General features: G+C 40.7%; 1 protein-coding gene across 3 annotated transcripts in view; it reads right to left on the bottom strand.

The window, feature by feature from the left end:
* NEDD4L (NEDD4 like E3 ubiquitin protein ligase) overlaps positions 1–21,280 on the bottom strand; it is a 107,077-nt gene that overhangs the window by 69,635 nt on the left and 16,162 nt on the right. For all 3 annotated transcript variants that reach the window (XM_065406763.1, XM_065406765.1, XM_065406766.1), the window contains exons 4-6: positions 17,420–17,586; positions 6,498–6,630; positions 6,056–6,232 (exon numbers count right to left, since the gene is read on the bottom strand). In XM_065406763.1, the coding sequence (XP_065262835.1) occupies positions 6,056–6,232; positions 6,498–6,630; positions 17,420–17,586 (477 nt within the window). The remainder of the gene's footprint in view (positions 1–6,055; positions 6,233–6,497; positions 6,631–17,419; positions 17,587–21,280) is intronic.

The raw sequence follows: 21,280 nt of genomic DNA, 5'->3' as shown, positions 1-21,280 counted from the left end.
CTTAGCTTCACTTAACCTTGGAAATTTTCCATGGAGGTACTTGAAAGCTGCTTGTGTTTTGTCAATGGCCTTGACAAAGTTCTTCATCAGACTCAGCTTGATGTGTAAGGGTGGTAACAAAATCTTCCTTGATTCAACAAGTGGTGGATACTGAACACTTTTCCTCCCAGGCTCCAATGACTGTCGGAGTGGCCAATCTTTCTTGATGTAGTGGGAATCTCTTGCACGATTATCCCATTGGCAGAGAAAACAGCAGTACTTTGTGTATCCAGTCTGCAGACCAAGCAAGAGAGCAACAACCTTCAAATCGTCACAAAGCTGCCACTGATGTTGGTCATAGTTTATGCACCTCAAAAGTTGTTTCATGTTGTCATATGGACTGCATGACCAACTGGAATTGATGGCAAAACATTGCCATTATGCAGTAAAACAGCTTTAAGACTCATCTTCGATGAATCAATGAACAGTCTCCACTCATCTGGATCGTGAATGATGTTGAGGGCTGCCATCACACCATCAATGTTGTTGCAGGTTACAAGATCACCTTCCATGAAGAAGAATGGGACAAGATCCTTTTGACGGTCACGGAACATGGAAACCCTAACATCACCTGCCAGGAAATTCCACTGCTGTAGTCTGGAGCCCAACAGCTCTGCCTTACTCTTGGGTAGTTCCAAATCCCTGACAAGGTCATTCAGTTCACCTTGTGTTATGAGGTGTGGTTCAGAGGAGGAGGATGGGAGAAAATGTGGGTCCTGTGACATTGATGGTTCAGGACCAGAAGTTTCAACCTCTTCCTCGTCTGACTCAAGTGAGAATGATTCTGGTGCATCAGGAACCGGCAGTCCTTCTCCGTGGGGTACTGGGCGTATAGCTGATGGAATGTTTGGATAATGCACAGTCCACTTTTTCTTCTTTGACACACCTTTCCCAACTGGAGGCACCATGCAGAAGTAACAATTGCTGGTATGATCTGTTGGCTCTCTCCAAATCATTGGCACTGCAAAAGGCATAGATTTCCTTTTCCTGTTCAACCACTGGCGAAGATTTGTTGCACAAGTGTTGCAGCATATGTGTGGGGCCCACCTCTTGTCCTGATCTCCAATTTTGCAGCCAAAATAAAGGTGATAGGCTTTCTTAACCATAGTGGTTATACTGCGCTTTTGTGACGCAAAAGTCACTTCACCACAAACATAGCAGAAGTTATCTGCACTGTTCACACAAGTACGAGGCATCTCTGCTCACTTTGGCTAAACAGAAATGTGTCCCTTTGCAAAATCAAACACTGACAAATAAGAGAGCACGACACTGTATGATTTCTAGAGCTGATATAGGGCAATTTGTTCAGCAGAGTGATGTAAGCTTCGTTATGATTGCATCATCCATGACTTCTAGGAATAACATGATGCAATTCCTATCATGTATGACGCAATACCAGCTTCAGATTGCATCATTCATTGTTTTGCCTAAAAAGCAAGTACTGTCCAAACCCAGTCATAGATTTATTCCTAGATCCAGTCAAAGATGTATTTTAGTCATTTCTGGTTTAAATCGAGATCTCTTCCCTTTATAACTCACTTATCCTCCGCCATTCCCAAGTCAAGGGTCGTATATACTGACCCAATAGCGTATCTTGAAAACTAGAGCCAATCAACAATTTTAAGCATCATTTTCGTTCTCAGTGACCCAGAATTAGTAAAGTTTGACTACATTTATTTCAGAAGCGTTTTGGCTGTAGAGCAGTGTTATCTGTGTGTGCTGCTCTCCCTCTTTTTTAAAAATCAGGTTTTCCTGTGTTTTTTATCAGCTGCTACTGGATTTGGTGGAAACAGAGACACTCTTATCTGCAGACAGGTACCTACCACTTGAGGTTTGCATGGCAGTGCAAGCTTCTTCCTGCCTTAAAGAATTGGTTCCTTTATTAAGACATGTGTATTCCCTATCAAAAAAACAGCCTAGGAGCACACGGCACTATCATAGTGGGTAAAAGACTGACGGGGAACAGAGCATGAACTCACTGAAGACCAAGATCACCACCACAAAGTTCTTAATGGTGGTCAAAGGGTAAGAGCATCTTAGAAGTCCTCCTCCCACAGGATTTCTGAACCACAAATGAAAGGAAGCCTCAAGAATGCAATACGTAGCATGCCCAGCTCTTATGCTGGGGGAAAACTCTGTCTGTCTCTTACCTATATTTTTTGAAGATAAAAATCTGAGTTTACTAGACTGAGTCAGATGGATTATCCAGCTTTCCAGGTGAATATGAAGATTACTGACTTCATAAAAAAACTATGTTGACAATCATAGCAATTAAATGTCTCTTTACGTAATGCTAGACACTGGTTCCCATTTCTGCAAAGGGAACTAAGGCTTTAACAAAAACACCCAATATCATAAGACTCATGATTAAGGCCCCACTTAATTTGCAATATTGAGGAAATTGCAGCTCCTGCGATATTAGACTTCCACCGCAATTTTGATTTTAATTAGCTTACTTTGGACGCTATTTTCACAAACAATTTTGCATACGTTTTATAAATTAAATAAACAAATTAATGGAGATATCCTATCTCCTAGAACTGGAAGGGACCTTGAAATGCTGGGTTTAGCAGGCCAATGCTCAAACTACTGAGCTATCCCTCCCCCTTTGCAACAAACACCTGTTTCCCTATTAGTACAGTAGAACCCCATTTATCCAAGCTGATAGCAGCTAGAGCTTGGGCTGTCAGCCATGCGCATTATTGACTAATATAGTTGCAGCAAAATGTCTGATATCAAAAAAATTAGCAGGCATAACATAATATTTGAGTGTTTATATTGTTCCAGCATTTTTTTCTTAATCAAATAGGACTCTCTAGCTTTTCCAAATAACCACAATTAACAAAAGATCCACTATTACTTTTCCATGATTTTCCGTGTCTTGCGCACAACTCAGACAAAATTATTTGACAACCATCCCGTAACTGAAATAGGGTCTTACTCATGATATAACTGCGAGAATTGTCAACACTAAGTGTGACACAAAGTAATACTGGTAAATGACTGAATTGTATTTCCTGGCTCCAGTCATGTGACATAGGTCAGGATTACAAAAAACTGCACCATATGAAGACCTAACAGTTCTAGACACTTAGAGAATTACCCTTTGCATGCATGGACCTCAACACAAGGATTTGGGCTACAGTGCAGCAGTGAGAGTGAGGGTCCAAAGGTTGCAGAATCCCCTCCCCTTTTTATTTAAAATGGGTCTCATTTTAGAGCTATTGTGAGGGGGGAAGAGACTAGTTTACTGATGACCCCCAAAGAACCACCCTGCTTGATCTTTAAAAATACTAATGCTGGTCCCAGTCAATTTTTTACACTGACATGTAAGCCTGAACAGGTGGCTTTCCCTTTCTACTTCAAAACACAGGCTACTTCCATGGAAATTGGCTTTATAAACAAACTGACTCAAAATGAAACACAAATTACGGCCCTAAGCCTTCTCAGATTTGGCAGCAACTAAGGTTCTTTCTCAAAGACTGTTCTTCCCAGATCCCCTCTCTCTGTGCAGACAGCCACTTCAATCTCCCTTATACCTAGAGTAGGGTTAAAGGTTCACCTGCAACAATGGACCAGGGCTCAGCAACACCTGGCAGGCTCAACACCTGCTAACAAGGTAGGTTCTTAGGATAACACTGCCTCCCTGTTAAAAAACACATTCACTTTATAATATCCCCATATAGCGTACTAGCGTCACACACTAGCATCTGGACTTTAGATTCAAGACATTAGGCCTAGTGTCAATGATTTTTCTATTACTCATGAGAATTCCATAAGATGGAAAGAAAATCAATCAGCTTCAAAACAACCTCTTACTTGGAACCCTATTCTCTCTTTCTAGCATCAGCAATGCTCCCTCTTAACTGAATTAGTGCAAATAAGAAGCCTATTAATTTAGCTGACAAACACTGTTTGTGTGTCAGCTGCTTTCTGGACACCTTATTGCATTGCTTTTCTACATCATCTGAATGAGATTGCAGGTTCCATGCATAGAAATAGATCTTGGGTATTTTTAGACTGTTTATTTGCACAATTCATATCTCAGACATTTTATGCAGAGGACAACTGGCAAACAATATATGAATAAAGGAATAACTGTGAACTACAGATATACAAACTATCTGGCCTGTTTAAAGAATGATTCAGACTGACACTCCCAGGTGCTATGGGAATACAAATAAATAACAACATAAAGTAAGTTAATAAGGTGCATCTCAGAACCTCCAGTCTTTCCCCAAAAGATACAATTTTTGATCTAACAAGTTTGAATTAAGAGTACACACAAAGTGAAAATCAGTTTTTTAAAAAGAAAATCTCATTTTGCTGCCACATACACTATGTGTGGGACAAGAATTATTATTGATGTACCTTAATTTAGACAATTTTTTCAGTCAGAGCTATTGGTTCCATGTGGCTAGTCTCCTGTCCCCAGCATGGAGTCCCAATGAAATCAGTGGGTATCCACAAAGGTACCAGGCTCTACCATGTGGTTCTGACTGCAGGATTGGGGTTACAGAGTCTGCTAAACTAGCCCGCAGCTGACATTCAAATCGTCATAAGACATCTATTCAAATGGACTCTGAGTAGAATTTACATCTACTTAATTTTGTAAAGTAACACTTAACCAGAACGTATCTCAATTTAGGTTTCTTATCTCCTGAATGACAATAAGATGTCCTAGGAAACGACAATATATTCAGTTTCCTATGTTCGATTCAATATTTACCATTGTTTATTTTATCAGAGAGACATGAAACATTCCCACACTTGCAATTCTATTACTCGTCCGCCATGATATGATCATGATCATCAATTTGCCTTGATTATAAGATACTACAAATACAAATTATAACTTTTCATCCTACTAAGGAGGGCGAACATATACAAATCTTACAAAACCCTGAAATTTCATATTTTACCACAACTAAACAGCTCCAATTATATCTTATTTAAGCCTTTTAATATTTGATCCAGTTCAAATTGTGAGGTCTTTTCCAAGTTCCAATTTAAGAGAATAGCACTTGTTTTAAAGTATATTACAAACATACACAGAAGCAATATCTTTTATTTGTAAGATGACCATTACTGTAACAGTGCTCTAAAGCTAAGATAATTTCCACTAATAGGATTTAAAAAAAATTTCATCTCAGTGAAACAAATTACAAAATCCATAATAAGTGTAATATTTTAATAAAAAATGACTTAAAATTTAACCAAAATAGATGAAGCTTTCCTTCATACGAGTGAAACTTGGTAAGTCTGTTTAAGTAACATTAGTACTGTTTATTATTTTTAGTACTATGTTGAATGGTGACATTCTGACCATATCAAGCTGTACAATCAAATTCAAAGGGACACTTTCAGTTGAAATTTTGCATCTGCTAAAACCGAAGATCAAGAGATGTGTTTCCACATTTGTTTTTAAAATTCTAATACACACACCCACACAAAACCACCACACACTGACATCCAAATAAACATTCCACAGTGGTGTGCAATTCATCTCAACGTTGCAATATTTTGCCAGTACTTGACAACCAGACATCAAAACTGACAAGTCCATTTCTAACTGAACTGCAAAAAGTGAACAGTAAAAAGTAAATAGGATTTTAAAATATTCTGTTTTAATAATCAAAAGGTGATATTTAAAAAAAAAAAAATACTATAAGCCAGGTTTGTTTTTAAAGACACTAGATAAAATTCTGGCTCCAATGACATCAATGGCAAAACTTCCATTAACTTCAATGGAAACAGGATTTTATCCACTGTCTACAACTGTTTAGAAGATACATGCATATTTAATAATAATTCTTGCTCTTGTTCAACCTCAAATATCAAATTATGGGACAAGATTGAGGTTATTAAAACGAGAATCCCAGCCCTCAAGTGTAAAATAATGCTTGATTCATAATACCTTCCAACTACTACCTACACAGATGGATGATTCAGACCATATCAGACTTAAAGTAACCAAGGTTAGTTCAGTAATATATATGGTGAGCACACTGCTTACAATCAAAGAACCAAATTGTTCCCCATTGGAATCAGGAGTGACCTGAAGTCTTCTGTTCAATTCATCAGACAGCTCCTGAGGACTGGTCCGCGAGACTGGAGAAGCCGGGGGTGGTGGCAATGACAGGCTTAAGGAATCTCCACTTAGACTCGCTTCCTCTGAAATGGTTTCCCAGGGCTGACAAAAGGAAAAAGATTATGGCAAGTTAGACAAGTTGGAAAAAGCACCTCATTCACTTTCATTCCACCTAATTATCACCAGAATTTGGCTCAGGCAGCTACCTCAAAAATTGTGTGAAAACATTGCTGTACATATTGTTTATTAAATAACTTACAATTAAAAGGAATCTGTTTGGAGGAATTTAACTTAGTTATAGGGACTCTTGTAACACCATAGAACAGTTTCTTATTGCTGAGGAAATGATTTCAAGACCTGTACGTACTTCAGATGCATCTCCACTCTCCGAAGGCTCAGGCTCCAAATCCTCACTAATGTGTCTCCGAGAACGAAACCGTCTATGGGCTGCCTCTTGGTTTATCTGTCTGATGTTGTTGTCAGAATCAGATGCAACGTCACTGGACATTGTGGAAACGAGCAAGGACAGAGGGGAGAACAGCAAAACTATTAATCCTAAATTAACACATTGTAATTCAAGATGTTCTGTCCATCTACAAGTAATTAAAAAGCCACAATAAGATTAATTCTTATATCATAACTCTGTCAAAATATATTCAAACAGATCAACCCATAGTCCAAAGCAAATAAAACCTGAAGTCAATCACAAAACTTCTGTTTAAATTAAAAAAGAGAACAGATTTTATTACTCATTGCAGCTACTCTGACAACATTAGATACTGAGATCCTTTATATATAAAATAGGTAGAGCAGCCCACACTTCCATACACTACCCCACCATTGTGGGTGCTCGTGATCAACCAACTAGTCCTGCCCATGCTCTGGCACCAGTTCAACACCAAGCACCCACCCCCCTAGGAACTCTGGCCAGCCTCCAAAAGACAATCCTAAAGTTCTTCTGGCTGGCACTGTACTGGGTCCCTACAGCTGTCCTGAGCCTCCTCCTGGAGGGGTGGACAGGTACATGCCATCCGCCTTCAGCCCTGCAGAGATTCTTTTATGGTGCAGGTAGTCTGGCATAGAACATGCTAGTGCACACTTTCCTCCACCACCTCTCAGGGCTCCAATACCACGACCTCCCCAGGACCTGGAAGCTGGTTTCAGCAACCAGATCTATAGGGCCACCAGAATTGGAGTCCTTCTGGACTATGATTGGAGGGACTGGGTGGACCCTGTGGCGCTCGGCTAGTGCATGGGGCTGCTCACCCTGCATATCACCCATCAGGTGCTGCAGGAGACAATGGCAGCCTTGACCACCCACTTCTGTGGCTTATAACAAGCGAGTGCTGCAGGTCAGTGTTCCCTGCTCACCCCTCACTCCTGGCCTTCTGGAGTTTTTCATCACCCGCTGCCCCAGGCATCCCCAGCATACAACTTGAGCAGGCTCAATGCCATCTATCCAGTCTGTCTCCGAACTGTGTGCCAAGAACATTCACTTCCTTGCCTTTGTGTCCTGCCCCAACACCAAGTGGTGGGACCTGCTACCACTTACTGTGGGCTAGTCTGAACTACACTCTGGTTCCATGGCCTGCTGGGAATATTAGCAGGCAGCTCCTCTATGGAGCCATGAGCGTGCATCTGGTACAGTTCAGAGAATCCTGACACCTGTTCTTTTTGCAACAAAAGGGAGACCCTGGTGCACATCTACATGCCAGGCTGCAGCCCCTCTTCTGGGTCCTCCAGAACCTCTTATAGTGGTTCTGGTTGCACTTTCCCCCACACTTCCTCATTCAGGGACACCCCATTGGTGGCCCCACAAAGTCATAAAGCCTTCTGGTGTGCTCTGCAACTGCAGGACCTATTTCCAGTCCCTTGTCCGGTCATGTCTCTGGGAAGAATTCCCTGGGTGGTGAACACTGACTCCTTAGAGGATCAGAGGTGCTGCCTGGGGTTCTCTGCTCAGCATCCCCTTCTGGTTCCTTCATTTTTAACTTTGGACCTCACTCCCGTTCCTGTTTTTTTCATTTGTAGCTCCAAGAATTCTTTTATGGCCTGGGTTCAATGGTTCTGCCCCATTGGTTGAGGGAATTGGCCTTTAGCTCTGCCTGTCCCATTAGCTGCAATAGGTTCCCCACCACTGCACATCATTTCCTGAGCTAGGAGGAACCATCACAAGAGCTAAGATGCTACTTCCATCTCTATGCTTAATCAATCCTGGTTCTCTCTGATGAGGCTGCCAACAAAGGATGGTAGTTGTTATTGAGAGATTTTGTGAGATGGAAGCTTCTTCAGAAAGAACTGGCCTCAGACCACCAACTCATTTCACATAGATAAAGGACTGAATGTGTTATTTCAGGAAGTTTAAGGAGCCACAATCAATACTATGGGGTAGATTTCCTGCTTTGGTCTGCCCCCTTTGCGCAAAGTAAAAATTAAGTAATTTAATCACATTGTGCTCCAGCAATTTCTCCCCACCCCCAACATGCTCCCTGCACCAGGGACTATGGAGAGGGGGACAAAGGAAACATATTTTGGCTCTGTGCCTGCTAGAGATTCCCTCATGGGGAATCACCAACGAGAAATGCAAGTGGTTGGGAGTGAAAGCCACCTATAATTCCCCTTTTGGGGATCCCCAAGCAGGCACAGGCTCACAACAGCCAGTTCCTACACCTCTCTCCCCTTCAGGCCTGATGCATGGAGCATGTTGGGAGTAATGGGGAGTTGCACTTATGACCTGAGGCTTGAAATTGTAGCCTTCCAAGGCGATCGTGTTAAGAAAAGAAGTTTCTTCATAACCATCACTTTCAACAGCTACAATTTACAGCCTCAAGGGGTACAAGTGATTCACAGGCCACACACCACAAACCCAGACCCTAGAACACTCATCACCACATTTCCTCATTACCTGAGTAGGCTATATTTGAAACACTGACCTGTGAGTGAGATGATACACAGCCTACTAGCAATCACATGAGCCACTAGGTTTCCTACTTCTGTTTCATAGATTCAAGAGCTTAAGGCCAGAAGGGACTGTTATAAAGCACAGCTTCCAGAAAGGCTTCCAGTCTTGATGTGAAGCTATCAAAAGATGAAGAACCTACCACTTCCCTTGGTAGTTTGTTGCACCGATTAATCACCCATTATAAAAATTTGTGCCTATATTTCTAATTTAAATTTGTCTTCCTTCCTTCCGCTACTAGCCCTTCATGCTTATTATTTGCCTTTCTCCGCTAGATTAAAGAGCATTATAGGACCCAGTATTTTCTCCCCATGAAGGCCCTTATATGCTGCAATCAGTCAATCAATCAATCTTTTTGATAAGCTAAACAAATTGGGCTCTTTAAGTCTCTCTCACTCTCAGGCATTTTCTCCAGCCCTCCAATCCTTTGTATGGCTCTTTTCTGTATTCTCTCCATTTTTCAATGTCCTTTTTAAAACATTAAAACATGTCCTTTTTAGAACTGGCACCAGCACTGGGCTCATCAATGAAGCATACAAAGGTAAAATCACCTCCCTACTTCTAATTCCCCTACTTGTACATCCCAGGATCACATTAGCCCTTTTTGCCATAGCGTCACACGGGGAGCTTCTGATCAGTTGTTTGTCCACTATGACCACTAAACCCTTTTCAGAGTCACTGCTTTCCAGGATACAGCCCCCCGCCCCCTCACCATTCTGTAGGAATGGTCTGCATTCCTTGCTTCTACATGTATGACTTTGCATCTGGCTGTATTAAAACTCATTTTGTTTGAACAGGCTCAACTTACCAAATGATCCAAATTGCTCTGTATGACTGACCTGCCCTTGTCATTATTTACTACTCTGCCAACCTGTGTGTCATGCGCAAATTTTATTAGCAGTGATTTTACATTTACTTCCAGATCATTTATGAAAATGTTGGATAGCATTAGGCCTAGTACTGAGCCCTACGGAACCCCAGTAGAAACACCCCCATTTGATGAGGCTGATTCCCCATTGACAACTATTTTTTGAGATCCGTCAGTTAGCCAGTTCTTAATCCATTTAACGTATTCTTTACTGATATTGTATTGTGCTATTTTTTTATCAGGTTTTTGTGCACTACTAAGTAAAATGCCTTACAAAGTTTCAATATACACCTCTACCCCGATATAACGCTGTCCTCGGGAGTCAAAAAATCTTACCGCGTTATAGGTGAAACCGCGTCATATTGAACTTGCTTTGATCCGCCGGAGTGCGCAGCCCCGTCCCCCTGGAGCGCTGCTTTACCGCGTTATATCCGAATTCGTGTTATATAGGGGTAGAGGTGTATTACATCTACCCAGTTATCTTTATCAACCGAACTTGTACTCAAAAAATGAAATCATGTTTGTTTGACAAGTCCACAGTGATAAGACAACTGAGGACAGCCCCATCATTCAGTATATAACATCCCAAATTCCATTATATCAGTTGGTTTTAAAAGCGATGCAAAACGTATAGAGTAAAAAGGCACAATATCATGTTAATTATTACAACTGTTATTGTTAATAAATATATAATCTAATTAGATATCACTGTCTGCATAAAAATATTAGTATCCAAATCTCTAACTAAGAGGAAACCTAGAATAAACAGTAGGGTTTTAAGAAATGTAGACAACACAGATTTACATAATTATGATAATAAATATAAATTAATATTCAAAAGATGTTACTGTAATAATTATCCCATTGTGGAAGAAGAGTAGTTACATGTCAAACAGCAAAATAAATCTAGGTGTTTGACTAATGTTTGATTTCAGTACAGATCTTACCTACTCAATTATGCATGGCCTACCGTATTTTGTAACAATAAGAAATATAGAATTAAGAACATGAAAGGACCTCTGCCATCAGTAGAAGATTACATAAATTACACATTTTGGTGTATATTAAAATCTCTTAGCAAAGTGAAATATTTTTAGCTGTATTTAAACTCAAAAGATATGCTGCAGATTTCTCTTTCCTCTTTTACAGTTCCTATTGTAAGCACACTCTTATCAAATAAATAATCTAACTAGTCAGCAGAGACCTCCCAATAACCTGCAATATGCCCCTAATAACACAAATTGGTACCAACAAGGCTAACTATTATATGGGTATGATGGAGTTGGAATAATACTGTACTGCTGTTCACACTTTATCCACAATACATATATGTACATAATATGCAAGCTTTTTATATACACACATGGAAGCACAAATAACTTATCTATAATGGCACAAAGCTAATATGGGTATCTTGACACCTAGACCACACATGAATAAAACTGGAGAGTTCGTAAGGAGATTATGGCTCTTTGTATAGGGGCATTTTCCAATAACCATACAGTTCCTAATACCTTTTGTGACCCCTCTATTCCCCCAATATTTAACGCAACTAACAAATCATTTACAGATATTCATATGTGAGGTTCACGAAAAGCTGACAGAACATTAAAAACACTGAGAGCTTCTTACCATAAGTCCCCCTGCCTTCAAATATTGTAACACCATTAAGAAAAATCTATAATTTACTATCAGAATTAATCAACGGCTATTAATAAATGCACCACCACTGAAGCCAGTATCTCTAAGCTTCAATTGACATCTATAAAGAAGGGGAAAACTGAACATTACAGAAATAAGATGACAGTTTGAAAATTCCTACTGATTGGTGACCTACAAGGGCTCTTCCGTACTTCAGGATCTCTACAAATGTGTGTCAGGCGAGATGTCATCGTACTGAGTAATGATGGGCTTTTGAGGTGACTGCCTGAACTTCAATTTCAGCACAGCCACTGTAAATTATCTAACCTGGCAGGCCAGAGAACACCCCTAAGGCTGGCTGCATTGTTTCCTTCTGTAAATTTCCCCAAGGCTCTTCCAACTCTAGTACGTGTCAGATTTTGCCCTTCAATGTGAGCATACCTCACACTTGCGAATGGGAGTTGCATGAGAAATGTCATATGAATACAAATTATAAAGAGGAATGGTAAGCAGAGATCTAGGTTGTATGGTTACTATGTAAATATATGTTAACAAATTAGTCAGTAACAAATTACAGTCAGTAAGTGAGGCTCAATGAAAGTGGAAGTCAGTCTGCCTTTATAAAAACTGAATTGTGAGAGAAAGTCTAGGTTAAAACAAAAACAAAACAAAACAAAAATCCCTCTTTTTGACCAGATGGGAAATGTAAACCAATACCCTGAAGCAGCAAAACTAATTACAACCAATTCTGTTCAGTTAAACTTGTTCATTAAGTCTATTTTAAAAAGATAACATGTATATGGAGGGCTCAACTAGATTACCCTCTAGTGTGTTAACATAGGTGGCCTAATTTCTACAATTTGCAGTCAGTGGTACAAGGGCCTAATTTAGGTGATCCCAAGGCAGGATAGGGTATTTCACTATGTGCCCAATCCTGCTGAACATCCTTAACATCTACTAAAGCCAATAAAGAGTTGAGAGCATTCAGCAACATACAGAAAACACTTAACACCTTAAAAATAACAGGAGTACTTGTGGCACCTTAGAGACTAACAAATTTATTAGAGCATAAGCTTTCGTGGGCTACAACCCACTTCTTCGGATGCATATAGAGTGAAACATATATTGAGGAGATATATATACACACATACAGAGAGCATGAACAGGTGGGAGTTGTCTTACCAAGTCTGAGAGGCCAAGTAAGTAAGAGAGGAGGGGGGGGAAAAAAAAAAAACAAAAAACTTTTGAAGTGATAATCAAGATAGCCCAGTACAGACAGCTTGATAAGAAGCAAGTGTGAGAATACTTACAAGGGGAGATAGATTCAATGTTTGTAATGGCTCAGCCATTCCCAATCCCTATTTAGCCCTGAGTTGATTGTGTCTAGTTTGCATATCAATTCCAGCTCAGCAGTCTCTCGTTGGAGTCTGTTTTTGAAGTTTTTCTGTTTTAAGATAGCCACCCGCAGGTCTGTCAAAGAATGGCCAGACAGGTTAAAGTGTTCTCCCACTGGTTTTTGAGTATTATGGTTCCTGATGTCAGATTTGTGTCCATTAATTCTTTTGCGTAGAGACTGTCCGGTTTGGCCAATGTACATGGCAGAGGGGCATTGCTGGCACATGATGGCATATATCACATTGGTAGATGTGCAGGTGAACGAGCCCCTGATGGTATAGCTGATGTGATTAGGCCCTATGATGGTGTCACTTGAATAGATATGTGGACAGAGTTGGCATCGGGCTTTGTTACAAGGATAGGTTCCTGGGTCAGTGTTTTTGTTCAGTGATGTGTGGTTGCTGGTGAGTATTTGCTTTAGGTTAGGGGGTTGTCTGTAAGCGAGGACAGGTCTGTCTCCCAAGATCTGTGAGAGTAAAGGATCATCTTTCAGGATAGGTTGTAGATCTCTGATGATGCGCTGGAGAGGTTTTAGTTGGGGGCTGAAGGTGACAGCTAGTGGTGTTCTGTTATTTTCTTTGTTGGCCCTGTCTTGTAGGAGGTGACTTCTGGGTACTCGTCTGGCTCTGTCAATCTGTTTTTTCACTTCAGCAGGTGGGTATTGTAGTTTTAAGAATGCTTGATAGAGATCTTGTAGGTGCTTGTCTCTATCTGAGGGATTGGAGCAAATGCGGTTATATCTTAGAGCTTGGCTGTAGACAATGGATCGTGTGGTGTGTCCTGGATGGAAGCTGGAGGCATGTAGGTAAGTGTAGCGGTCAGTAGGTTTCCGGTACAGGGTGGTATTTAAGTGACCGTCGCTTATTAGAACAGTAGTGTCCAGGAAATGGACCGCTTGTGTGGATTGATCTAGGCTGAGGTTGATGGTGGGATGGAAATTATTGAAATCATGGTGGAATTCCTCAAGGGCTTCTTTTCCATGGGTCCAGATGATGAAGATGTCATCAATGTAGCGCAAGTAGAGTAGGGGCGTTAGGGGACGAGAGCTAAGGAAGCGTTGTTCTAAGTCAGCCATAAAAATGTTGGCATACTGTGGGGCCATGCGGGTACCCATAGCAGTGCCGCTGACTTGAAGGTATATATTGTCCCCAAATGTGAAATAGTTGTGGGTGAGGACAAAGTCACAGAGTTCAGCCACCAGGTTAGCTGTGACATTATCGGGGATACTGTTCCTGATAGCTTGTAGTCCATCTGTGTGTGGAATATTGGTGTAGAGGGCTTCTACGTCCATAGTGGCCAGGATGGTGTTTTCTGGGAGATCACCGATGGATTCTAGTTTCCTCAGGAAGTCAGTAGTATCTCGAAGATAGCTAGGAGTGCTGGTAGCGTAGGGTCTGAGGAGAGAGTCCACATAACCAGACAAGCCTGATGTTAGGGTGCCAATGCCTGAGATGATGGGGCGTCCAGGATTTCCAGGTTTATGGATCTTGGGTAGCAAATAGAATGTCCCTGGTCGGGGTTCTAGGCATGTGTCTGTACAGATTTGTTCCTGTGCTTTGTCAGGGAGTTTTTTTAGCAGATGGTGTAGTTTCTTTAGGTAATCCTCAGTGGGATCAGAGGATAATGGCCTGTAGAATGTGGTGTTAGAGAGCTGTCTAGCAGCCTCTTGGTCATATTCCAATTTATTCATGATGACGACAGCACCTCCTTTGTCAGCCTTTTTGATAATGATGTCAGGGTTGTTTCTGAGGCTGTAGATGGCGTTGTGTTCAGCATGGCTGAGGTTATGGGGCAAGTGATGTTGCTTATCCACAATTTCAGCCTTTGCACGTTGACGGAAGCAATCTATGTAGAAATCCAGTCTGTTGTTTCGACCGTCCGGAGGAGTCCACGCAGAATCCTTTTGTTTGTAGTGCTGGTAGGGGGGATTCTGTGGGTTAGTATGCTGTTCAGAGGTATGTTGGAAATATTCTTTGAGTCGGAGACGTCGAAAGTAGGATTCTAGGTCACCGCAGAACTGTATCATGTTCGTGGGTCTGGAGGGACAAAAGGAGAGGCCCAGAGATAGGACAGACTCTTCTGCTGGGCTAAGAGTATAGCTGGAAAGGTTAACAATATTGCTGGGTGGGTTAAGGGAACTACTGTTGTGGCTCCTTGTGGCATGTAGCAGTTTAGATAGTTTAGTGTCCTTTTTCCTTTGTAGAGAGGCAAAGTTTGTCTTGTAAATGGCTTGTCTAGTTTTTGTAAAGTCTATCCATGAGGAAGTTTGTGTGGAAGGTTGGTTTCTTATGAGAGTATCCAGTTTTGAGAGCTCATTCTTAATCTTTCCCTGTTTGTTGTATAGGATGCTGATCAGGTGGTTTCGCAGTTTCTTTGAGAGTGTGTGACACAGTCTCTCAGCATAGTCTGTGTGATATGTAGATTGTAATGGATTTTTTACCTTTAGTCCCTTTGGTATGATGTCCATCTGCTTGCATTTGGAAAGGAAGATGATGTCTGTCTGTATCTGTACGAGTTTTTTCATAAAGTTGATGGATTTCCACTCCATACGGCTAAATGCAGTGCCTTGCATAATGACAGGTTTCAGAGTAGCAGCCGTGTTAGTCTGTATCCTCAAAAATAACAGGAGTACTTGTGGCACCTTAGAGACTAACAAATTTATTAGAGCATAAGCTTTCGTGGGCTACAACCCACTTCTTCGGCTGCATATAGAGTGAAACATATATTGAGGAGATATATATACACACATACAGAGAGCATGAACAGGTGGGAGTTGTCTTACCAAGTCTGAGAGGCCAATTAAGTAAGAGAGGAGGGGAAAAAAAAAAAAAAAAAAAAAAAAACTTTTGAAGTGATAATCAAGATAGCCCAGTACAGACAGCTTGATAAGAAGCAAGTGTGAGAATACTTACAAGGGGAGATAGATTCAATGTTTGTAATGGCTCAGCCATTCCCAATCCCTATTTAGCCCTGAGTTGATTGTGTCTAGTTTGCATATCAATTCCAGCTCAGCAGTCTCTCGTTGGAGTCTGTTTTTGAAGTTTTTCTGTTTTAAGATAGCCACCCGCAGGTCTGTCAAAGAATGGCCAGACAGGTTAAAGTGTTCTCCCACTGGTTTTTGAGTATTATGGTTCCTGATGTCAGATTTGTGTCCATTAATTCTTTTGCGTAGAGACTGTCCGGTTTGGCCAATGTACATGGCAGAGGGGCATTGCTGGCACATGATGGCATATATCACATTGGTAGATGTGCAGGTGAACGAGCCCCTGATGGTATAGCTGATGTGATTAGGCCCTATGATGGTGTCACTTGAATAGATATGTGGACAGAGTTGGCATCGGGCTTTGTTACAAGGATAGGTTCCTGGGTCAGTGGGAATGGCTGAGCCATTACAAACATTGAATCTATCTCCCCTTGTAAGTATTCTCACACTTGCTTCTTATCAAACTGTCTGTACTGGGCTATCTTGATTATCACTTCAAAAGTTTTTTTTTTTTTTCCCCCTCCTCTCTTACTTAATTGGCCTCTCAGACTTGGTAAGACAACTCCCACCTGTTCATGCTCTCTGTATGTGTGTATATATATCTCCTCAATATATGTTTCACTCTATATGCATCCGAAGAAGTGGGTTGTAGCCCACGAAAGCTTATGCTCTAATAAATTTGTTAGTCTCTAAGGTGCCACAAGTACTCCTGTTATTTTTGAGGATACAGACTAACACGGCTGCTACTCTGAAACTTAACACCTTGTAGAACCTGTCTCTATGGGTCTGATCCAGCATCCACTGCAGTCACTGGAAAGACATCCATTGACTTCAGAGGATTCTGGATCGGGCCCTATGTGTTTAAGGAATCACCTGGTTTCAAACTGGGACTATTATACACAGAAAACTCTCCTTTTTTCCTGAGCCCATGTCCCTGTGGTAATGAATACCTATTAAAGTGTTTAAGATTTTGTATGTGCTTGGAGATTGTCTCTCAAAAAATTTGATTAACTCCAGATTTGTCTAAAATAGTAAAATGGTCTAGATGTTTGTTTCATTAACTGCCACACAGTTTTTAAAAAAAGAGAATAGCACTTTTTAAAGGAGTACAATTTCATCTCCAAGTGAAGGACCTTAGCCTTTAATTCTCAACTAACTAGAGTGGTTTATGAAAAAACAAACAACCCACACACTCAGACCAAATTATATTCCCCGATATTTATCTCAGTTAACATCAAATTTACAACTAATCTGTTATTGTAAAGAACAACGTATGAACATACCTCATAAAAGTCTTTAGGTCTTTTGTTTTAAGATTTGTTCTGCCTACTGCCTGGGATATCTATTGTGAATTCATAATAATAATACTTGTTTGAAAGAATAACCATCCTTACTCATAATCTTGCATGTTCCATCAATTTATTGAACTGCTCTGATACTTACATTAAACTTGGTCGGTGCCACTGAGTTGTCCTGTTGTTATGGTTGACATAGTAAGTACGTCCCAAATTGTCCACTTTTTCTTCCCATCCAGGAGGCAGTGGAGGAGGTGGTAACTCCTCTTGATGATGAGATACAGAGTCATTGGAGTCAACCACCTCCCATGCACGCTTAGGAATAAAAAAGAATTATAAAATTGAAGTTAAACAAAATAAGTTAAATTCCTGTGGATTTGGGGTATAATGTTTTCTTATATTTAAAAGTTTCTGAAGTGATGGATTAAGAATTAAAATTAAGAATAACATTCAAATGGAATGACACAGAACCTGTCCCACTGATATACAACATACCTCATATCTTGGCAAACAAAAGAAAGTCAGTATAAGCTTTTCAGATCGTAGAATGTATTTAAACTCTCTCAATAACTCTTCAATGTTAGCAAGTACTTTGTATAATGCTAACAGTCACTGTGTTATAGTAAGCTCACTTCTCAACAGAAATTAGCCCCGTGAATTGTCCAAGTAGAGGAGAAGATGGGAAGTTAAAATTTATTAAAAAAATATATTGTATGCTTTGTCCTTTTCCCGACACCCTAGTAAATTACTTTTCTTAGGACTCCATCCTAGAATCAGATCTTCTAGCAAAGAGCCCTGTACTTGTGTCACCAGCTGTCAATATGGGTTCTTTCTAGATTATGCTTCATCCTCAGTACAAGATTCTGTACACCAAATTCTACCCCCATTTGAATCTAAAAACCTCCTCTTACTCCTAATCTGCAACTTCCCCCCCCCCCAGTTGCACATGTGCAAAGTTATGCTTGCGCTTAAGCACTTTGCTTAAGTGAGGCATAAGAGCATTCCACTCCCATTGACTTCCACCGGAGTTGATGATGCTCACCTTCTCAGGGTTCACGTTCAGAGTCCTGTAATATCAGGACCTTGCGTGAGCCAGAAGGAGATCCAGCTCACAAAGTAAAGAGATATAAAAGCATATTTTAACTAAGCAGATGGGGCTAGATCCACAAAAGGACTCAGGTACCTAACTGCCACTTCAGACATCTAAGTCCAACTTTTCACAGTCACGGAGATCCTCAAAGCTGCACTCAGCTGCCCCTGCTCTGTAGGTGCCTAAAATCCTCAGGTGTCTGAGTTTCCAGCATTAAAGTCTCCCAGGTGCCTAAGTTTCTGCCAATGAAGCTCCATGCAGCTGCCTCTGTCTAGGCGCCCAAGTGCCCATCTCATGCGTAAGCCACAGCAGGATCCTCAAACTAGGCATTCTTTGGCTTATCTTGCCTGCAAGACCTGATCTGGTAGGCATGCTCTGAGCATGCCTAAACTCACACAAAATGGCCTGGGGAGTGGGAGTGGGAAATGGCCTGAGAGGGACAAGGGATTTGAACTTGGATTTCCTACTTCCTCCCTTAAGCACTGAACGATGGGATATTCTGATGTGGAGCTCTCTCAGTCTCTCTTGTTGAAGCTGTTCCACTGTGTATAAATAATTAAATGTGAATTGGGCCAGAAAGAATGAGAATGATTCTGAAGTCCAGTGGTTAGGGCACCCATCTGAGAGAAGGGAGACCCAATTTTAAATCTCTTCTCCTCACCATGCGGGGGGGGGGGGGGGGGGGGAATTTAAGCAGAGATAAGTCCCTTTAAAGGATTGAGGACATACCCTCTCCTTGGAATTTTCAACTGGCCAGCTAAGTTGGCTCCCTGCTCAGCATGTTGGCTTGTGTGAATCCCAAACGCTTCACATGCATGTTTAGAGCGCCTAGGTGCTTAACTCAGGGCTGTGAATTCCACTGGATGGCAAGGCACCTAAAAGTTAGATGTTGCAACACTGAGCATTGCAACGTGTAAGTCCCTTTGTAGATCTAGCCTAGAATGACTCTGAATACAAAACAGGCACAGGGAGCAGAGACTTTGAGTAAAATAGTGCTGTTTTTTACACATTGAAAAGTGACTGAGGGATCCATCTATCAAACTTGTTTTATAAATAAAATGTACTTAACCTTGTAAATAATTCATTAAACACACAGTTACCACTGCTATTAGAAACATATTATTTGAGGTGTGTCTTCAAATTCCTGTGTAGGTAAATAATTATTCAATTTAATCATTTTGCCTTATGTAATATTTTGAGACATATTTTAGATTTTATAGTGACAGCTTCAATACAATAATTGTAAATTCATCAATAAATATTTCACTCCTATAATTTTTTTGAAAAAAAGTTATTTTTTTAAAAACAGGTGTTATGTTAATTTCCAGGAAATGCAGATATGCTTTAGAGGTCTTTCTCCCCTCCCCCTTAGCGAGAGAGAGAGAGAAACAAATATTTTAGGATGAGATACCGCCAAAAATTTTACTTTTTAGTAAAACAGAGATTATTGTCACAATATGGATATATGACAACTGCAGACTCATGGTAAAGTAAAACAACAGTTGGGCTTTAACTAACATCCACTGTGAGATCTAATTGAAATTAAGACTAACAAGACAAGAGTTGAGAATGTTATATAAATTTACTGCAAGGCAACTGGTGTGACTGAATTTTTACACTCTGCACAGTCAGTCCTGCCAAGAAAGTAACAATGAAAAATGCATGAAGACAGTTGATTCAAAGTAATCCTTCTAAAGGGAGACTTATCTAATGCATTCTATCGTGTTTATGCCAAATATAAAATACTTGGATAGATTTTTCTGAAGGTTTTTAACCACTGAGTAATCTGCAGAAGAGGAAAAGTATTCAAGAGGGGATGAAAAAAAAATCATAATAGAACTACTGTAATTGAATAAGGTAGAATTTCAGAAACACTTGCAAGAGCTGGTGTGTTTGCAAAGGTATAGAGCATCAGTACCTACATCAGAAGTAAGAGGGAGATTAACTTATTACCAAAACAAACATTATCATAATCATCACTACATGTCCCTCTTGCTAGGCTGGGCAGATGCTTAGGAGGGTGGAGATCTGACTGGACACCACAAAGCAGATGAAACCATACTCTTGATCATAACCTTGATAGCTTCATGAAAAAAACTGACTTTGAAATTCTTAAACATAACATCCACCATAATCTCTCCACTGCTGAGGACAGCCATACAGTCCCTGAAATCTAGCCACGAGATAGTGAACAAACCAGCAGACAAAGGGGGCACCATTGTAGTCCTCAACCGTGATGACTACATTAACAAGGCCAACCGATTACTTTCCGACACCATTTACTATAAAGAACTCAAAGACCCCACACCACAATTTACCCTGGAACTTAAGGATATCATCAAATCTTGCCCCAAACAACTCAAAGAGAAACTCTGCAAACTCATCCCCCAGGAACCTTCTATGTGCTTCCCAAGATACACAAACAAGGGAACCAGGCAAACCCATCATATCTGGCCACAGCATCCCCACCAAAGAAATATCGGGATTCACAGAAACCATCCTCCAACCACCAACCACACAGAGAGTCAGCTTCCTCCAGGACACAAATGACTTCCTCCACAAACTCCACGACATTAACAACCTGCCTCAGAACATCATCTTTACCATCACAGATGTCACTTCCCTATACACCAACTTCCCCTCACAATGATGGCATAGCTGCCTGCCTCAAATATTTACTAGACAATGGACAACCCTCAGATATCCACCCCAAACACATCACCAAACTCATCCATTTAATCCTCACCCATAATTTTAAATTCAACAACAAATACTTTATTCAAACCATGGGAAAAGCCATGGGCACTAGGATGGCTCACCAATATGCCAAACTCTTCATGGGCTACCTTGAAGAATTTCTGGAGAAGTGCACCACAAAACCATGATATACCTGAGATACATAGATCATATTTCCATCCT

This window comes from Emys orbicularis, chromosome 6 (assembly GCF_028017835.1).
Source record: "Emys orbicularis isolate rEmyOrb1 chromosome 6, rEmyOrb1.hap1, whole genome shotgun sequence".
Lineage (NCBI taxonomy): Eukaryota > Metazoa > Chordata > Testudines > Emydidae > Emys > Emys orbicularis.
This window is presented reverse-complemented; position numbering and strand designations above follow the sequence as displayed.